Here is a 17,587-nt window from a genome sequence, read left to right as displayed (position 1 = left end):
ACTATAGTAATGGTTGCACAACTTTGTGAATATAGTAAGAACCACTGAATTGTACACTTTAAATTGGTGAATTGTATGGCATGTGAATTCTTTCAATAAAGCTGTCATAAAAAAAAGTGATGTACACATTCATGAAATGCGTATTAAACACTCCAGTGTGCCAGGTGCTATGTTAAGCAAAGCCAAAAGCCTATCAAGACACTTCTTCCCATAATCAGACAGAAAAAGACAAATACTGTATGATCTCACTTATATGTGGAATCTAAAAGAGCTGAACTCACAGAAACAGAGAGTAGTAGATGGGTTGAGGGGTGGGGGAAATGGGGAGACATTGGTCAAATGGTACAACCTTTCAGTTAAAAGATGAGTAGGTTCTGGAATCTAATGTATAGCATGGTAACTATAGTTAACAGGATTGTATTGTACTCTTAAAAGTTGCTACGAGAAACAGATATTGAATGTTACTACCACTAACAATAAAACAAAACAAACAAAAACCCCTATGTGAAGTGACAGATGTATTAACTAATTTTATTATGGTAATCATTTCACAATATATACATATATCAAATCATTGTGTTATATAACTTAATGTTATTTGTCAATTCTATCTCAATAAAGGTGGGGTAAAAAAAGACACTTCTCCCTATGGTCATAAAAAATTTCTTTGTTACCCAAAACTTTCCTTACTTGTTTTGTACATTTAGATCTTCAAACCATCTGTAATTTATATACAGTGAGTTATAAATCTTTATTCCCGGGCTTCCCTGGTGGCGCAGTGGTTGAGGATCTGCCTGCCAATGCAGGGGACACGGGTTCGAGCCCTGGTCTGGGAAGATCCCACATGCCGCGGAGCAACTAGCCCCGTGAGCCACAATTACTGAGCCTGCGCGGCTGGAGCCTGTGCTCCGCAACAAGAGAGGCCGCGATAGCGAGAGGCCCGCGTACCGCGATGAGGAGTGGCCCCCACTTGCCACAACTAGAGAAAGCCCTTGCACAGAAACGAAGGGCCAACACAGCCATAAATAAACAAACAAACAAACAAATAAAAAGAGTTTGTTAAAAAAAAATTATTAAAAAAAAAATCTTTATTCCCAAATAGCCGAATGTTTCAACCCCATTTACTGAATATAAATTCCTTTCTGCACAAACTGACAATGTTATTTTTGTTATGAACTAAATTTCCAGTAAACACGTGGTCAGCTTCTAAATTCTCTGACATTCTGCTAATCTATTTGTCCATACCTAAAGCAATACTACATTGTTTTAATTACTATAGTCTTAACATATGCTCTGATGTCTGCAGGTGCTAAATTATTGGTAAAAATAACTTTTGGCCACTCTTGAGCTTTCCCTGATTCTAAAGCTCTATATAAATCTGCAGGTTTATAAAGAACTCCATTAAGATTTGTATTAGAATTTTACAAATTTATAAATAAGTTAGGAGATACTGCCTTATTTCTGTCAGGTCTACTGCTAAAATGCCACCTCTAAGAGAGGCCTTCCCTTGACTATCCTATACGACAGTAGCTCTCCTGGCACTCCCTATTTCCCTTAGTTTAATTTTGTTTTTTAGAGCATATTGCCATCTGACATATTATATATCTTACCATCTTTTTCTGGTCTCCCTTCACCACTACCCCAACTTACCCAATAAAGTGCCATAAAAGTAGAGACCCTTCATTTGTTCAGTTCTATCTGCAACTGACAGAACACACAGAATGAGCTCTCAAATGTTTATAGAGTAAATGAATCTTCAAAAGTGAATATTCCAAACCAGGGATGTAATATTTCTGTTTATTAAGGTCTTCTTTTGATCTTTCAATGATATTCTTTTGAGTAAAACTGTTTTTCCATTTTTGATGGAATGCTATGATTTGTATATGTTGCTCTTGTATCCAGCCACATTTTTCTGGTTAAGGACGTTTTCCTTCCTTTTCTACCTCAGTACGCTTCAGAAGCAAGAACGAGTTAGTCTTAACCTACTTCAGGGCTCCTACCATACCCACTTCTTATCCTACTACACTCTAGTCACAAGATAACTTTTCTTTATTCTGAGTGTACTTTTCATGACTCCATGCCATATATGTCATTCTGATACAGGGCTGAAATAAGAGACATTAGAATGAGACCTTGTTCTCTCTATTTTGCAGCCAAAGCCACCTAATTTCTTCTAAGAGAAGACAATTATTACCAGGATATATGACAGGTAGCAGCCCAACAGTAGATCATGGCCATCATTTAAAAAGCTAATCTGAGGAATATCAGTACCTGTCACACAGAGTAAGGTAAGTACTGGTTTATGAAACTTCTGTTATATGTAAATGTGTGATGATAAAAAAAAAAGTATGGAGTCAGTAAAAAAAAAAAATTGGAAATACACTGATATAGGAGATGTACTGAATAAAAGAAACTTAGCAAGGGGAGGAGAGGAAGGTGGGACAGGAAGATCACGGAAAGGAAGGAAGCAATAGCAAGAAAGTTCTAAGAAGAGTTATCTCAGTGTGAGTCAACAAAGGCCTCAACCGGGCCACTGAAGTAGACATGAGAAGGAAGAGTTCTAAGGAAAAACTGCACACTTCCCCCATCTCCTATGAAGTAAAATGAAATTGAACTATTTGAAAAAAAAAAAAAAAGAAATGTTTGCTTTTACTCACTTTATTCAAGATAATTCTCCTGAGAAGTCTTAAACATTAAAATTTGGAATGTTTTGTTTTACAGTCACATTACAAATAATTCTTACCTTGCTCTCTCTTTCTAATTCACTTCGCAGCCATTCAAAGTCACTGTATCTTCTTCTAACGGTAGATTCCTTCAGCTTGAAAATAGGCAGATTTGTCTGAAACAAACAGAAAATCACTTCTAAGTTGAAGCATGTTACAGGGACTTCAAAAAAGTGGGGGGTTGGGGGAGGACCTGTTTGTCAAATTGATAACATGGCAAGCCTAGTTATGTTAATATAAGAAAATCATAAAGTTATTAAAGATGACATTTTACCTTTAAATGTAAAAAAGTACATTTTTTACATGGCTGTTAAAAAGTATGTTATTTATTCTAGAATACAATTTTTATTTATTTATTTTTTTACATCTTTATTGGAGTATAATTGCTTAACAATGGTGTGTTAGTTTCTGCTTTATAACAAAGTGAGTCAGTTATACATATACATATGTTCCCATATCCCCTGCCTCTTGCGTCTCCCTCCCACCCTCCCTATCCCACCCCTCCAGGCAGTCACAAAGCACCGAGCTGATCTCCCTGTGCTATGCGGCTGCTTCCCACTAGCTATCTACCTTACGTTTGGTAGTGTATATATGTCCATGCCTCTCTCTCGCTTTGTCACAGCTTCCCCTTCCCCCTCCCCATATCCTCAAGTCCATTCTCTAGTAGAATACAACTTTTAAAATGCACGTTTGTACATACGCTTTTGGATGTCATTCTGCCTGAGGTCAGTTACATAAATATAGGTCAGTTTTTCTATTTCAGTAAGCTGTAAAAAATGTCAGGAGTGAGATGAAGCTAGCTCTGATTGCTATACAGTTTAGTATACAATGCTCATAGGGGAAACAGACCTTAACTACTTTGAAATGAAATACAAAATATTTTGTTATTATGACTAAATTAGATGTTTCATAGTGAAAGAAAAGAATACAGAATTATTCTTAATAGTCTTCTTAAAAATGCGAGAAAACATCAGGGAAAGAGTGCAATGCACTCTTACCACCAATAGGAAATTAGGAGTCCTACACATAAGGTCCATCTGTCCAGAGCTTACAGGCTGAGGGCAAGTTTAGGAACTGAAAACATAATGCCCAGTACCTTGAGGTTACATTGGAATGGAAGACTATTCTTTAAAATAAAGAATGCAAAGACTACTTTGGTCAAATTCTAAACTTAAAGTAATAAGAAAGATTTCTATTATCATTTACTGATCCTAAAGAGAAAATATACTACCAAATACAATTTAAAATGGTTTACGACTGAGGGCTATTAGCAGAAGCTGTATACCACTACAATTTTATAATCAAGAATAGATTTTAAAATGCACATAATATCACAAAGTTGGTAGGGACAGAAATGACCTAACACAATTAATGCCATACCATACTGAAAATGCTATTTAATACTATATACTCTCAGATTACATTTTGTCCTTTATTCAGTCTTTGCACTTGTAGAATGACAAACTGTTTTAAAGCTGAAAAGAAAAAGTGTCACCAGAAGGAAAGACTGGCTTCTTACAGGGACATCATCATCATGTAAAATTCACCCCTAAGAAAATTCCAATCATTTGTTAAACTTAATGCCACTAGTAAGTGTCATTCAGCAAAAGAAAAGCTTTTTATTCAGGACCTTAAACCCATTTTGCAGTGGTTTCAATTTTTTCCAATGTGTATTAACTTCTCTATGTAGTATACCTTATAGCTTGGAATCTTCTACAGATGCTATTGGGCATAACACTGTATAGTTTTCAAGCATGAAACCAAATCTCACAAGAGGTTTAAAAGCACTTGAATTTTCTTTCCCAGGTAACCACAACATTTGTTCATTGTATTAATGACTAAGAGCAAAATTGCACCTAACAAGACCCTTATTATACTAAAAGTCAAGCTTATATTTAGAGATTCTGGCTTGCTGTACAGAGGGGTATTCTCACTCCCCACAGGGAATAAAATTAGGTCCCCTGGAGAGCAGGATGATAATTCCCAGAAAGAAAGCACTGGATTATTTCTCTCTAATTTCACCCATTCGCTTTTAAACCAAGTTCACCCTTCCGCATTAAAATATTAAGTCTTTGTAAGTGTCTAAAGATAGAAAGGGCTTTACAGAATTGAGTGTTTTCTGCAGGTGAGACTTTACATTTTGAATTCCCTCCTCTCAAATTACTTTACAAAAGGGATTAGCTGCTCTCTTTATTCAATATGTTAAGATCAAGCTTGTGAAAAGAGTTCCCTAAGAATTTTCATACTTATGGGTACGGAAGTCTATAAAGTTAATCTCTGAAACAACATATCAAGCTTACAGGTACAATGTTGAGGGAAGAATGCCAATTCAGCTCATTTTACCTCCATTTTCCCTTTTGAACTTTTGACACAAGCATGATTATATCTGATTCACTTTAATAGACGGATAGTGGGAGGGAGAAAAAGTCCATTCCTTTCTATGATTAGCTAAGAGTTTGATAGATTATACATTAAAAAAGGATCATGGTTAGCTTAAGAAAATTTCATGGTTTTCTCAGCTGGTTATAATTTCTCTTTATATGAGGACCGATTTAGAGTTTTTTGTGTTTTTTAAACATCTTTATTGGAGTATAATTGCTTTACAATGGTGTGTTAGTTTCTGCTGTATAACAAAGTGATAATCAGCTATACATATACATACATCCCCATATCCCCTCCCTCTTATGTCTCCCTCCCGCCCTCCCTATCCCACCCCTCTAGGTGGACGCAAAGCACCGAGCTGATCTCCCTGTGCTATGCAGCTGCTTCCCACTAGCTATCTATTTTACATTTGGTAGTATATATATGTCCAGGCCACTCTCTCACTTCATCCCAGCTTCCCCTTCCCCGTGTCCTCAAGTCCATTCTCTATGTCTGCGTCTTTATTCCTGTCCTGCCACTAGGTTCTTTAGAACCTTTTTTTTTTTTAAGATTCCATATATATGTGTTAGCATACGGTATTTGTTTTTCTCTTTCTGACTTACTTCACTCTGTATGACAGTCTCTAGGTCCATCCACTTCACTACAAATAACACAGTTTCGTTCCTTTTTATGGCTGAGTAATATTCCATTGTATATATGTGCCACATCTTCTTTATCCATTCATCTGTCGATGGACACTTAGGTTGCTTCCATGTCCTGGCTACTGTAAACAGAGCTGCAATGAACATTGTGGTACATGTCTCTTTTTGAATTATGGTTTTCTCAGGGTATATGCCCAGTAGTGGGATTGCTGGGTCATATGGTTATTCTATTTTTAGTTTTTTAAGGAACCTCCATACTGTTCTCCATAGTGGCTGTATCAATTTACATTCCCACCAAGAGTGCAAGAGGGTTCCCTTTTCTCCACATCCTCTCCAGCATTTATTGTTTGTAGATTTTTTGATGATGGCTATTCTAACCGGTGTGAGGTGATATCTCATTGTGGTTTCGATTTGCATTTCTCTAATGATTAGTGATGTTGAGCATCCTTTCGTGTGTTTGTTTAGAGTTTTGATAAAGTCACATCAAGTAATTCTTAGTATTATTTGCCCATTATTTTTAGAGTGGTAAGTGTGCCTGTTAACTTCTCCCTGATCATCACAAGGACTTGCAATTCAACTTGATCAAAATACAAATGAAAGATGCTGATGTTTTTTGTTTAAGCCACTGGACTATCCCTGTTGATTTCAAACTCTCATGATCGGTCACTTTCAACTTATTTAACCCTTATAAAATATTCTATTTTGGTTTTCTAAAGAGAAAAGAGTAAGGATAATTTGTTTCCCCTACAGTTTTGGGAGGATGCAACTATTACTACAGTTTAAGAGCATCTATAAAAGGGCATAGTGCTAGATAAGATGAGGAATATAACAATGAGTAAGATGCAGTCCCGGCTCTTATGAAGCTATATTATAACGTTAGGTTACAAGATAAGCATATGAAAAGTTAAATTTCCATGGTTAAAAATACCATACACCTGGGCTTCCCTGGTGGCGCAATGGTTGAGAGTCCGCCTGCCGATGCAGGGGACATGGGTTCGTGCCCCAGTCTGGGAAGATCCCACATGCCGCGGAGCGGCTGGGCCCGTGAGCCATGGCCGCTGAGCCTGCACGTCCGGAGCCTGTGCTCCGCAACGGGAGAGGCCACAGCAGTGAGAGGCCCGCATACCACACACACACAAAAAAATACCATACACCATAAACAAAAAGTTGAAAGACCACAAAAAACTGTAGACAAATATATGCAATAAAAAACAAAGAAATAATTTAATTAAAATGTAAAGAACTTAAAAACTAATGAAAGATAAAGATGAATAACCTGACAAACAGAACAGGCAGAACACACAAAAATTATGTCAATAATGTTCAACTTCACTCACACAAGAAATGCCAGTCAAAACAGTAAGATCCCATTTTCATTTGTCAGACAGGCAGGTATTAAATTTTAATACCCAGTGATGGTGAAGATAGATAGGCATCTAAAAAACTTGCTGATAATAGTGAAAACTGGTACAACCTTTAAGGAGGGTGTTTTGGTGATATCTATCACTCTTTTAAATGCATTTATCTTTTTTTCTTAGTTTAATTAAAATTTTTTTCAATTTATTTATTTATTTTTGGCTGCGTTGGGTCTTTGTTGCTGCACGTGGGCTTTCTCTAGTTGCGTCGGGCAGAGGCTACTCTTTGTTGTGGTGTGTGGGCTTCTCATTGCAGTGGCTTCTCTTGTGGAGCACGGGCTCTAGGCGTGCAGGCTTCAGTAGTTGTGTCACATGGGCTCAGTAGTTGTGGCGCATGGGCTTAGTTGCTCCACGGCATGTGGGATCTTCCTGAACCAGGGTTCGAACCCGTGTCCCCTGCATTGGCAGGCGGATTCTCAACCACTGCGCCACCAGGGAAGCCCCAATGCATTTATCTTTTTTTTTTTTTTGCGGTACGCAGGCCTCTCACTGTTGTGGCCTCTCCCCCGTTGTGGAGCACAGGTTCCGGACGCGCAGGCTCAGTGGCCATGGCTCAGGGGCCCAGCCGCTCTGCGGCATGTGGTATCTTCCTGGACTGGGGCACGAACCCGTGGTCCCCTGCATTGGCAGGCAGACTCTCAACCACTGCGCCACCAGGGAAGCCCGCATTTATCTTTTGAGCCAACAATTCCACCAGGAATTAATCCTACAAATATTTCCACATATGCAGAAAGGTATCAGTGCATAGAAATTTACTTTAGCATTGTTTATATAATAGCAAAAAACAAAAAAAAACACCACACACACAAAACCCCAGAAAACTAAAAATCTTATTAAACTGTTACAAATATAAAATGAATTATTATACAGCTTTTAGAAAATATAACTCAGCCATAGACTGATCAGTCAGCCTGCCTGAGATGTGTAAAGTATAAGTTTCAAAACAGTATCTATCTACAGTATGATACCATTTGTATAAAGAAAAAGGAAAAAGCATAAAGGAACTGACGATTGGTTTGGTCAGTATTCCTTTAACACATGGAGTCAGCCATACTACAGGAAGACAGTTGAGAATGGTGAAAACATGCAAAGAAGGAAGAAGTATATTTAGGAAGTAATTCTTGTATATTCTAAACCATAGGAGATGATGGGAATTAAAACTGAAAAGCCTGAATGTCTGGCTAAGGTATCTCCGTGTGAGCACCAGCAGTTAACAAACATCTCTGAACAGGAAAATATCTTTAAATCAAAAAAGTATAACGGAGAAGTTACTATGAATTCAACAGATTAGCTACATGTACTACTAAGGGGCAGCATGAAAACAGATGGTTCTATTCTCACCACACACAAAAGCATTTTTTTGGTAACTATGTATGATTCTGGATATTAACTAGACTTATTGTGGTGATCATTTCACAATGTATACAAATATCAAATCATTATGTTGTACACCTGAAAGTCATATGTTATATGTCAGTTATTCCTTAAAAAAAAAGAAAAAGGTTGGTTCTAGCTAGTTTTAAGTTTTATCTGCTTGAAGAATATGGAAAAGAGACAGACAACTGAGGCAAATTATAGCAAAAAGTCTTTAAAGGTTTTCTTTTGGATATCATTTAAAATGCTTTTGACTTATCCAGAGACAAATAAAGTGCTGAATTCTGAAACTAAATGTAAATCAGACTTAACTATGGTTAAGATGACTAAAACTTCTGAAACTTAAAAGGCAAGATTTAGTATTTTCTCATCCTTATATTCATATTTTCCTCCTAATTTCAAGAAAAGTTGCTCTAGGGACTTCCCTAGTGGTCCAGTGGGTAAGACTCCATGCTCCCAATGCAGGGGACCCAGGTTTGATCCCTGGTAGGGGAACTAGATCCTGCATGCATGCTGCAACTAACAGTTCACATGCCGCAACTAAGAAGTCTGCATGCCGCAACTAAGAGCCCGCATGCTGCAGCGAAGATCCCATGTGCCACAACTAAGACCTGGAGCAGCATACATACATAAGTAAGAAAGAAACAAAGAAAAGCTGCTCTAGTTGCTCAAGCTGAGCATAAACTAGAAACCACTGTTTTCCTCTAGCTATGGTTCATTTTACCTAACAGGTAAAAGTGTCAAACTCAGCCATTTGTATGAAATAACAATAACTGAGGAACAGTGACCAGAGACAGGCAAGACCAGAGACAAGCAAAACTAAAGTTCATCATTAGGCAGGAACCATAAACTAAGACACAGCCGTCAGCTATTTGTGTAGGTATGTGTTATTAGTAAATGCTGAAGGTGAGCTTAAGTAACCTTGGCCTATTTTAGACTTTTCAGTTTCATTCATGGAGTTATGAACGTTCTGCAAAGCAAAGACAGAGGCTCCTATAAATATTTACATCAACTATTGTCATACGTATAAGAAACCTCAAATTAACCATAATTTAAAGCTACGTCAGAGCTATGGCCCAAACTAACACTTAAAAAGCAGAGAATTATAATCATCTGCCCCTCAAAAAGTTAAGTTGGTTGCCTGGAATCCATAAAGTCTATAAAAACTATTTTATTCCACATTGAAAATATGCTTTTAGTAATCATTATAAGCCAAATACTAGTTAAATGTCACCACTACTTAATAACATTTTTTTGGAAAACTATAAAATAGGTTACCTATATTAACAAGGGAGGCAAAATCTGAGAATACAACAAGAGTGATCAGATCTGGCACTGAAAGGAGCTTTTAAAGTCATATCTAAATATAGAACACAATATTAAAAAGTCAGAGGTAAAAAAGTCAATCCAAAATCTCTACTCCGTATCCTATTCCTACTACTGAAGTCAAAGAAGTCTTCTTCAACCTGGTTATGCTTCAGAATTACCTGAGTAGTTTAAAACAACTTCTTAAATGAAGAATAACACAAATAGAGAAAAGTACACAAATACGTTGAGAGTACAGCTCAGTAAGTTTTCTGGTGGTAGTAATCTGGGTAGTCCTAAAACAAAACAAAACAACAAAACAAAACATGGGGCATCCCTGGGGGCATAGTGGTTAAGAATCTGCCTGCCAATGCAGGGGACACAGGTTCGAGCCCTGTTCCGGGAAGATCCCACATGCCACTGAGCAACTAAGCCTGTGTGCCACAACTACTGAGCCTCTGCTCTAAAGCCCGTGAACCACAACTACTGAGCCCACGTGCCACAACTACTGAAGCCTGTGCTCCTCAACAACAGAAGCCACCTCAATGAGAAGCCTGCACACTGCAACAAAGAGTAGGCCCCACTCACCACAACTGGAGAAAGCCCACGTGCAGCAACGAAAATCCAATGCAGCCAAACATAAATAAATAAATAAATTTATTTAAAAAAAAGAATCAAGCACTGCCTCATTATTGCTCTTTTTTTTAATGTTTAAAGTTTTTACTGATGTGACACAAAACAAAAATAACATAAAATTCTTTACAAGATTCACACTGGTAACAAATTGGTTAAGAAATGTCAGTTCAGAGTATTTAAGCTTAATACTGTACAAAGAAAATTCAAAATGCCCATAAATATGACAATTCATAAAACGAAAGAAACTTGATAGAGACTTCCCTAAATTTGACAAGCCCCATAATCTACATGGCATTACAAATAATGATATATGACACTATTGTTTTCCTAAACTATCATTAGTAAAGAACAAAATTTTATTCTCCATGCTGGAGGAAGGAATGTAATTAAAAAATTTTTTTTTCTATGTAAAATATAATAAAATTGCTGTCATATGTGGAAGTGATCAACGAGTATACAGCAGCAAAAACCTCAAAAAAATATAGAATGGTGTTAGGCAGTTAGTAAAAGTATGTTAATTTCTGAATTTTGTGATGTCAGTAATATTCTGCAGTTTTCTTTTTTAATTGAAGTATAGTGGATTTTCAATATTAGTTTCAGGTGTACAACAGAGTGGCTCAAAATTTTTATAGATTATACTCCATTTGTTATTATAAAATATTGGCTATATTCCCTGTGCTGTACAATATATCTTCGTAGTTTATTTATATATGCCTTGTTATCTCTTTAGTCTCCTTCAATCTAGAGCAATCCTCTTGCCCTTTTGCCATTTAAGACATTGGCAATTTTAAAGAATGCAGGCCAGATATCTGAGATACATTATACACTGGGTTTGTCCTTTTCCTCATGACCAGTTTCGTGTCGTTCAGTTTTGTCAGGAATGTCCTTACAGAAGGAATGCTGACGCTTTCTCAGTGCCCGACATCAGAAAGCACGTGATGTCAGCTTGTCCTATTACTGGATCACTTGGTTAAGGTGAGGTCAGCTAGATTTCTCCCATGTAAAGATTTCTCCCATGTAAAGTTACCTTTTTTCCTCTTTATAGTGAGTTTTTTTTTTATTCTTGCACTTACCCTTCATAATAAAATTTAGTGCCATTTGGAATTTACCCAGCTAAATTTAAAACTTATAGAACTGGCAGAGCACAGAATGAATTCTTCTTGGAGAATTCACATTTTTAGGTGAAATTACTTGCCTAACTTTAACCATTAAGAGAGAGACTGGCTTACTGCAGGAAAGTCCTACTCTCTGCCAAATACAGTGTGAACACGCAGATGTGTAAGTACATTATGTTCACAATTTGTTAATTCAGAAAAATTAAGAAGACTTATAGTCTACTTGGCTAGAATGAAGCCATGGATATTTGTTACTTGTCCTATGCAAAATTCAGGGCAGTTCTCAAGCTTCTGTGTAGCTTATGAAAAGGTGATGGACTAATCACTATATAAGACACCTGGGGCACTCAGAAAACTAGAAAAGAACAAGACTAACAACTTGAGGAGAACTATTCAATATTATTTTATTGCTCTTTATTTTTCCTAATAATATATCAGAAACAAAACTGCAAAGGGATGAAATGTTATGAGAGATGCCTATATGCCTGATACTCTTAAAAGGCTATTTATATAAAAGAGAAACCAGTCATTTCCCACAAGGTATTTACTAATCACATAGGGTAAAATCATCAGGAATCCAAACAGACATTATATACTAAAGAACAGATTTTGAAACCATGGTATAGAGCTCTAAAACAAGTGCTCCCTTCATGTCCAAGCAGAGGAAATGGCCACATTATTGGTCTCCAAAAAGCTAGGTCTTACACACTTACACAGGCTGACCTATTAAAGTCAGCAGCTCACAGATACCCTATACGTAACCTGATTATCACTGATAGCCAAGCAGAAAACCAAGCCTCAAAACGTGGTCACCTGAATATAGCTTAACAATAGATATTAGAAAAATGTTTACTAGGTGTTTCTAGTATTTCTTCAGATAGTGTCATGTGTACATTTGAAAAAAGAGACTGGCAAAGACATCAAAAGTATACCCAATAGACCATACTCTATTCAACCAATCCTAAGAGATGTAAATGGATGCCTCACTACAGTTCTCATTAAAAGGTTGTATTTCTCCAAATATCTACATCTAGAGATAAAGGATAAGCTGAGAAGTGCTTAAGCTATTACCTCGCCCTTCAGTACTTTTGATACTTGTTTTACCCAAACTGGAACAGCATGAATAACTGGAGATATGGTTTATAACCTAGATGAACTCTAAATATGGCTGGGGAGAAGTCATTGAAGTGAAGAATAAGCTTTTAGTCTGGAGAACCTTTGAAATGTAGATTGTCATTAAGCCAAGGTATTTAGTTTAGTTTCTTTCTTTCTTTTTTTAAAAAAATAAGGACGTGGCCTTCCTATGATACAATTTCCCGTTATTTTAAAAGAAGTATCCTTTATGGTATAATTTCTGAAACAGTAGAGAAGAAATTATCTAGACTGGTTTAATGTATAAACTAAGTAATTCCAAATACTTTTCCTACTTTGTCCATATTCTTCATTTGTGAATGGCAACAAGATTCATTTGTGAGCTCATGCAAGGTTTTCAATGAACAACCTTTAATGGAATTGTGCAGTAATAATTCTACTGTAAAGGAAAATTTGTTCTTAATAGTTCATGAACACTTACATCATCCTACAGGCTTCTGCTGAAGAAAACCGCCTATTAACAGGGTAACCTTTTTTGAACAATTTTTGAAGTGCAAAACTACTTTCTACCTCTTTCCAACGTGCCTAATTGTAAGAATTGCCTCAAGAGGTTTTATTTTTTTTTAATTTAATTAATTAATTTATTTTTGGCTGCATTGGGTCTTCATTGCTGCACGCGGGCTTTCTCTAGTTATGGTGAGTGGGGGCTACTCTTTGTCGCGGTTCGCAGGCTTCTCATTGCGGTGGCTTCTCTTGTTGCGGAGCATGGGCTCTAGGGAACGTGGGCTTCAGCAGTTGTGGCACATGGGCTCAGTAGTTGTGGCCTGTGGGCTTAGTTGCTCTGCAGCATGTGGGATCTTCCCAGACCAGGGATCAAACCCATGTCCCCTGCATTGGCAGGTGGATTCTTAACTACTGCGACACCAGGGAAGCCCTGGACACTATCTTAATTCTTATATCTTATCATATATCATAAGATATACTACATCTTACCACCAGGGAAGTCCCTCAAGAGGTTTTAAACACACTCCCATCCCCACACACTCCAAGTGCCCTCATCTAGAGAATCTCATTCAAATTAGCATGGGTTGGAATCTGAACATCAGTATTTTTAGGTGATTCTAAGGTTCAATCAGGGTCAAGAACCACTGACCTAGACTTACTAAATGTGAAACAGGGTACAGGGGGACTCAGGAATCTGTATGCTCACCAGTGATTCTAGTTTAGCCAGGACAGATAAGGGCAATATTTTACCTCCACAAGGATAGTGATCTGGAACTAACACTATGAGAACACAACTGGAAACGGGATGCAAGGTCACTGTAAGTAAAACTATAATGTAGAAACCAGTGAAAGAATATTAGTTAAGAAGCTCTTTTCAGTAAGTGTATTTTAAACTTCAATATATGCATTACCAGGCACATATGGACTACAGAGATCTAAAAAAGACACCCTCCTTAAGAGATATTTACAGCATAAAACTGGGGGGTGGAGAGCAAAGTAGTCTTCCAAGATTTATTACCTTTAGCATAATTTACCTTTTATTATTTTTTTATTTTTATACCTTATACCTTTTATTTTTATACCTTAAATAAAAAGGTAATTTTTATTACCTTTTACCATTTATTTACCTTTACCATAATTAATCACAGGCTTACTGTTTAGATAAAAGTGTAGAAACCTGCACTAGAGTAATCAGCGTAGAAATGAAATAGACATAAAACATACACACATGAATATATTAGGTTAAGCCTGCATTGTAGGCTCATAAAAAGTATTCTTACCAAAAAAAAAAAAAAAAAACAATGGTACATGCTCATTTGCAGATATGTCATTTTGATACATTACTGACCCTTGAACAATGCTGGGGATTAGTGGCGCTGACCCTCCTGAGAGTTGAAAATCCAAGTATAATTTATAGTTGGCCCTCCAAATACACGGTTCCTCTGTATTTGCGGTTCTGCAAACATGGATCCTGTAGTACTGTAGTATTTACTATTGAAAAAAATCTGTGAATAGGTGGACCTATGCAGTTCAAACCTGTGCTGTTCAAGGACCAACTGTATATCCTTTCAGATTTCCATATATACAAATTTTATTCTTATTAAAAATATCAGCTTCTCATTTGATATTGTTAACATGATTGTATAGAGTCATCATCTACATGAGAGACAGTATAGTAAAATGGTTAAAGCATACAGCTCTGGAACCAGACAATCTGGTTTTAATCCCAACTCAGGCATTAATCAGCTATCTGACCCTGGGCAAAATGCTATGGATGAGAGCTAGATGAAGCCTTAATATAGATCCAGGGAACTGATATACTGTCCTCAGGACAAACCTCTAAAGGTAAAATTACTGGGCCAAAAGCTATGAATGTTAAGGCTTCAAAATGTCCTCCAGAGAGGCTACTTTGCTGTAGACTAAGGAGGTACACAACTGCAGTAGGCTAGTACTTTGGTGGCCTACAATAAACAATGCCTCTCGGTATCTTTCTTTCTGTATCCTCCATATCTTTCTGTATCCTCTCCCATATCAGCCTGGCCATGTAACTGCCTTTGATCAATGGTATATTAGCAAATATCTATTGATTACAATAGGGCTCGTCCTCTTGGAACGCTTCTTCATAAAGACATTGTCTCTTGGAATCCAGCCACCGTTATTCTATTAGAAATCTAACTATCCACATGGAGGAAAACTCAGGACCTAATCAATAGCCCCAGCTTATCTCCCAGATGGTAGCCAGCACCAACTTGCCAGCTAGCTATGTGACTGAGTCATCTTAGAAATAAATCCAGCCCCAATCAAGCTGCTCCAGTAGATATCAAGGAGAACAGAGATAAGCTGTCCCTTCTAAGATCTGACCAAACTGTAGAACTGTAATAAAGTGAAAGTAAATTGTTGTTTTGAGCCACCAACTTTTGGGAGTTTTGTTATACAGCAATAGATAACTGAATCAGTAACCTGACTTTGGTAGAATCATGCTAATAAACAAGAAGAGACTGAGAGGACAGTATTTCACATATAAAAATGTGATACCTAAAGAGCAAATAGACGTAAAAATTTTTTAAACTCTTTGCTGTTTACTTTTTTGCTTCCTTATCAGCTCTTGACTATTTTCTGAGTAGCTGAAGTTCCCAGAAAATCCAAAAGATTTTATTGATTCTGGATTATTCAGCAAAGGAAGTGTTCCTCCATAACTTAAGAAGCTGATCAAATGAGCTGAACCTGAAGATTTCCTACTCTGAACAAAGGCAAAGTTTTAAAATAATGGTTATAATTTAAGATTGAGTTGTTTTCTCTACAGTAACTTGATATATCTCTAGGAATAGATAGTATGAAATAGTTTGCCACCAATATTATAAAAGAATGAAGCTGATGTGTTTCTTCAAAGAATTACCTGGAAAACTATAAAAAACATCAAAGAGGGTATTTAATGAGTCTTAATTCTCTAAGACATGAGTGATCCCCATAGTAATAGACTCCTTTCTCTTCTAGTCAGAGTGATTAGCTATAGTAAGAGCAACTAGACAATGATATTAAACACTATATGCATGCATGATTTAAATTTACAAATTGACAGCAGTGCCATTACAATATTTTATTCCTTTCATAAAGCTGCACAAAGAATGATTATTGTTCTAGTAACCTGAAAGTACTCAAATCACTAATGCAAAATCTTATTATTAGAAATAGTAAGTAACTCTCTAAGAATCCTCATAATATACCATGACTAACAGCATAGGTCACAAGAGGACTTGTAACTTGTCATCAAAGGTGTCAATGTATTAATAATTAGGTCAGTATAATTTTAAAAAATGTCTGGCCAGCAGATCATCTTTAAGTGTTAGGTGTAATCAGTGTTTGAGGTAGGGCTGGAAAGCAAGGCATTCTGGTTCCTTCCCTTATAATTTAGGCTCATTTCAGAGTACTCTGTCTATAGCCTCTTTTCTTCTCATACTTTCCCTTCCGTGACCTCTCCTCCAAGCTGTGTTGTGAAGTTTGTAAGAAAAGGAAATCATTCCAGATCCTTCACCTTTAGCCCCCGAACCCTACTTGAAACCCTATAAATATTTAATATTTATAAATATTAATGATGAAGTCTCATAAGCCATTAAACTGATGTTAGAATGCTAATAAGTATACAGAATAAAAGGCATTTACTGAGACTCTACCATGAACGCTAAGTATATTGACATGGTCCCTGACTTAGATTTTATACAGACAAGGATAGGTTAGGGTTAGGAGGTAGACACGAAGGAGAGTGGAATACCATGGGGCAGTTTCTGTAAGATAGTACTCAATTTGGGGAGTACATTATGATAAAGACATGTATGTACAACCTGTCAAAGGTCTTAAAGCTAATAGAAAAATTTTCTAAGTATATTTTCATGGCTGCTTACATCATTATGTATCAAAAGTTTTCAAGTTTAGATGTGGATGAAAAGTTTAAAGTCCCCGTTTTTTCCATTCACTTAAGGTATTCAAGGTAACAGCCATTAAGTTTGTATCTCAGAGACAGACATAAGGTTTAAATAATTGTTGCAACACTTTTAGTGGTGGAAGTTCCTGACATGATACATTGTTGGGGGAACAAGATGCAAGCAAATATATATGAGTATATATACATTCATTCAGTATTTCCTTTCTATGATTGTAGACTTAGCATAATAGAAGCTAATCACAAATCTGTGACAATGATGTCTGATTCCTGGAAGCAGCAAACAAACAAACAAAAAACCAGATAAATTAATCAAGCAGACCTGGGCTCAAGCCCTTCTCTGGTACTAAACAGTATGACCCTGTCAAGTTACTTTCCCCCTCTATAACTGAGTTGCAGTATCTTTAAAATGAAGATACTGCCACTTAGCTCAATTAAATAGGAACTATTATTACTTCACACA

General features: G+C 36.7%; 1 protein-coding gene across 1 annotated transcript in view; it reads right to left on the bottom strand.

Moving 5' to 3' along the window:
• Nucleotides 1–17,587, bottom strand: part of SNX3 (sorting nexin 3) — a 44,343-nt gene that overhangs the window by 5,995 nt on the left and 20,761 nt on the right. The window contains exon 2 of the mRNA XM_082633950.1: nt 2,744–2,839. Coding sequence (XP_082490076.1) covers nt 2,744–2,839 — 96 coding nt within the window. The remainder of the gene's footprint in view (nt 1–2,743; nt 2,840–17,587) is intronic.

Source organism: Mesoplodon mirus (assembly GCF_964341445.2).
Source record: "Mesoplodon mirus genome assembly, chromosome: 10".
Taxonomy (NCBI): Eukaryota; Metazoa; Chordata; class Mammalia; order Artiodactyla; family Ziphiidae; genus Mesoplodon; species Mesoplodon mirus.
The sequence above is the reverse complement of the archived record's forward strand: the minus strand, read 5'-3'. Positions and strand labels throughout refer to the sequence as shown.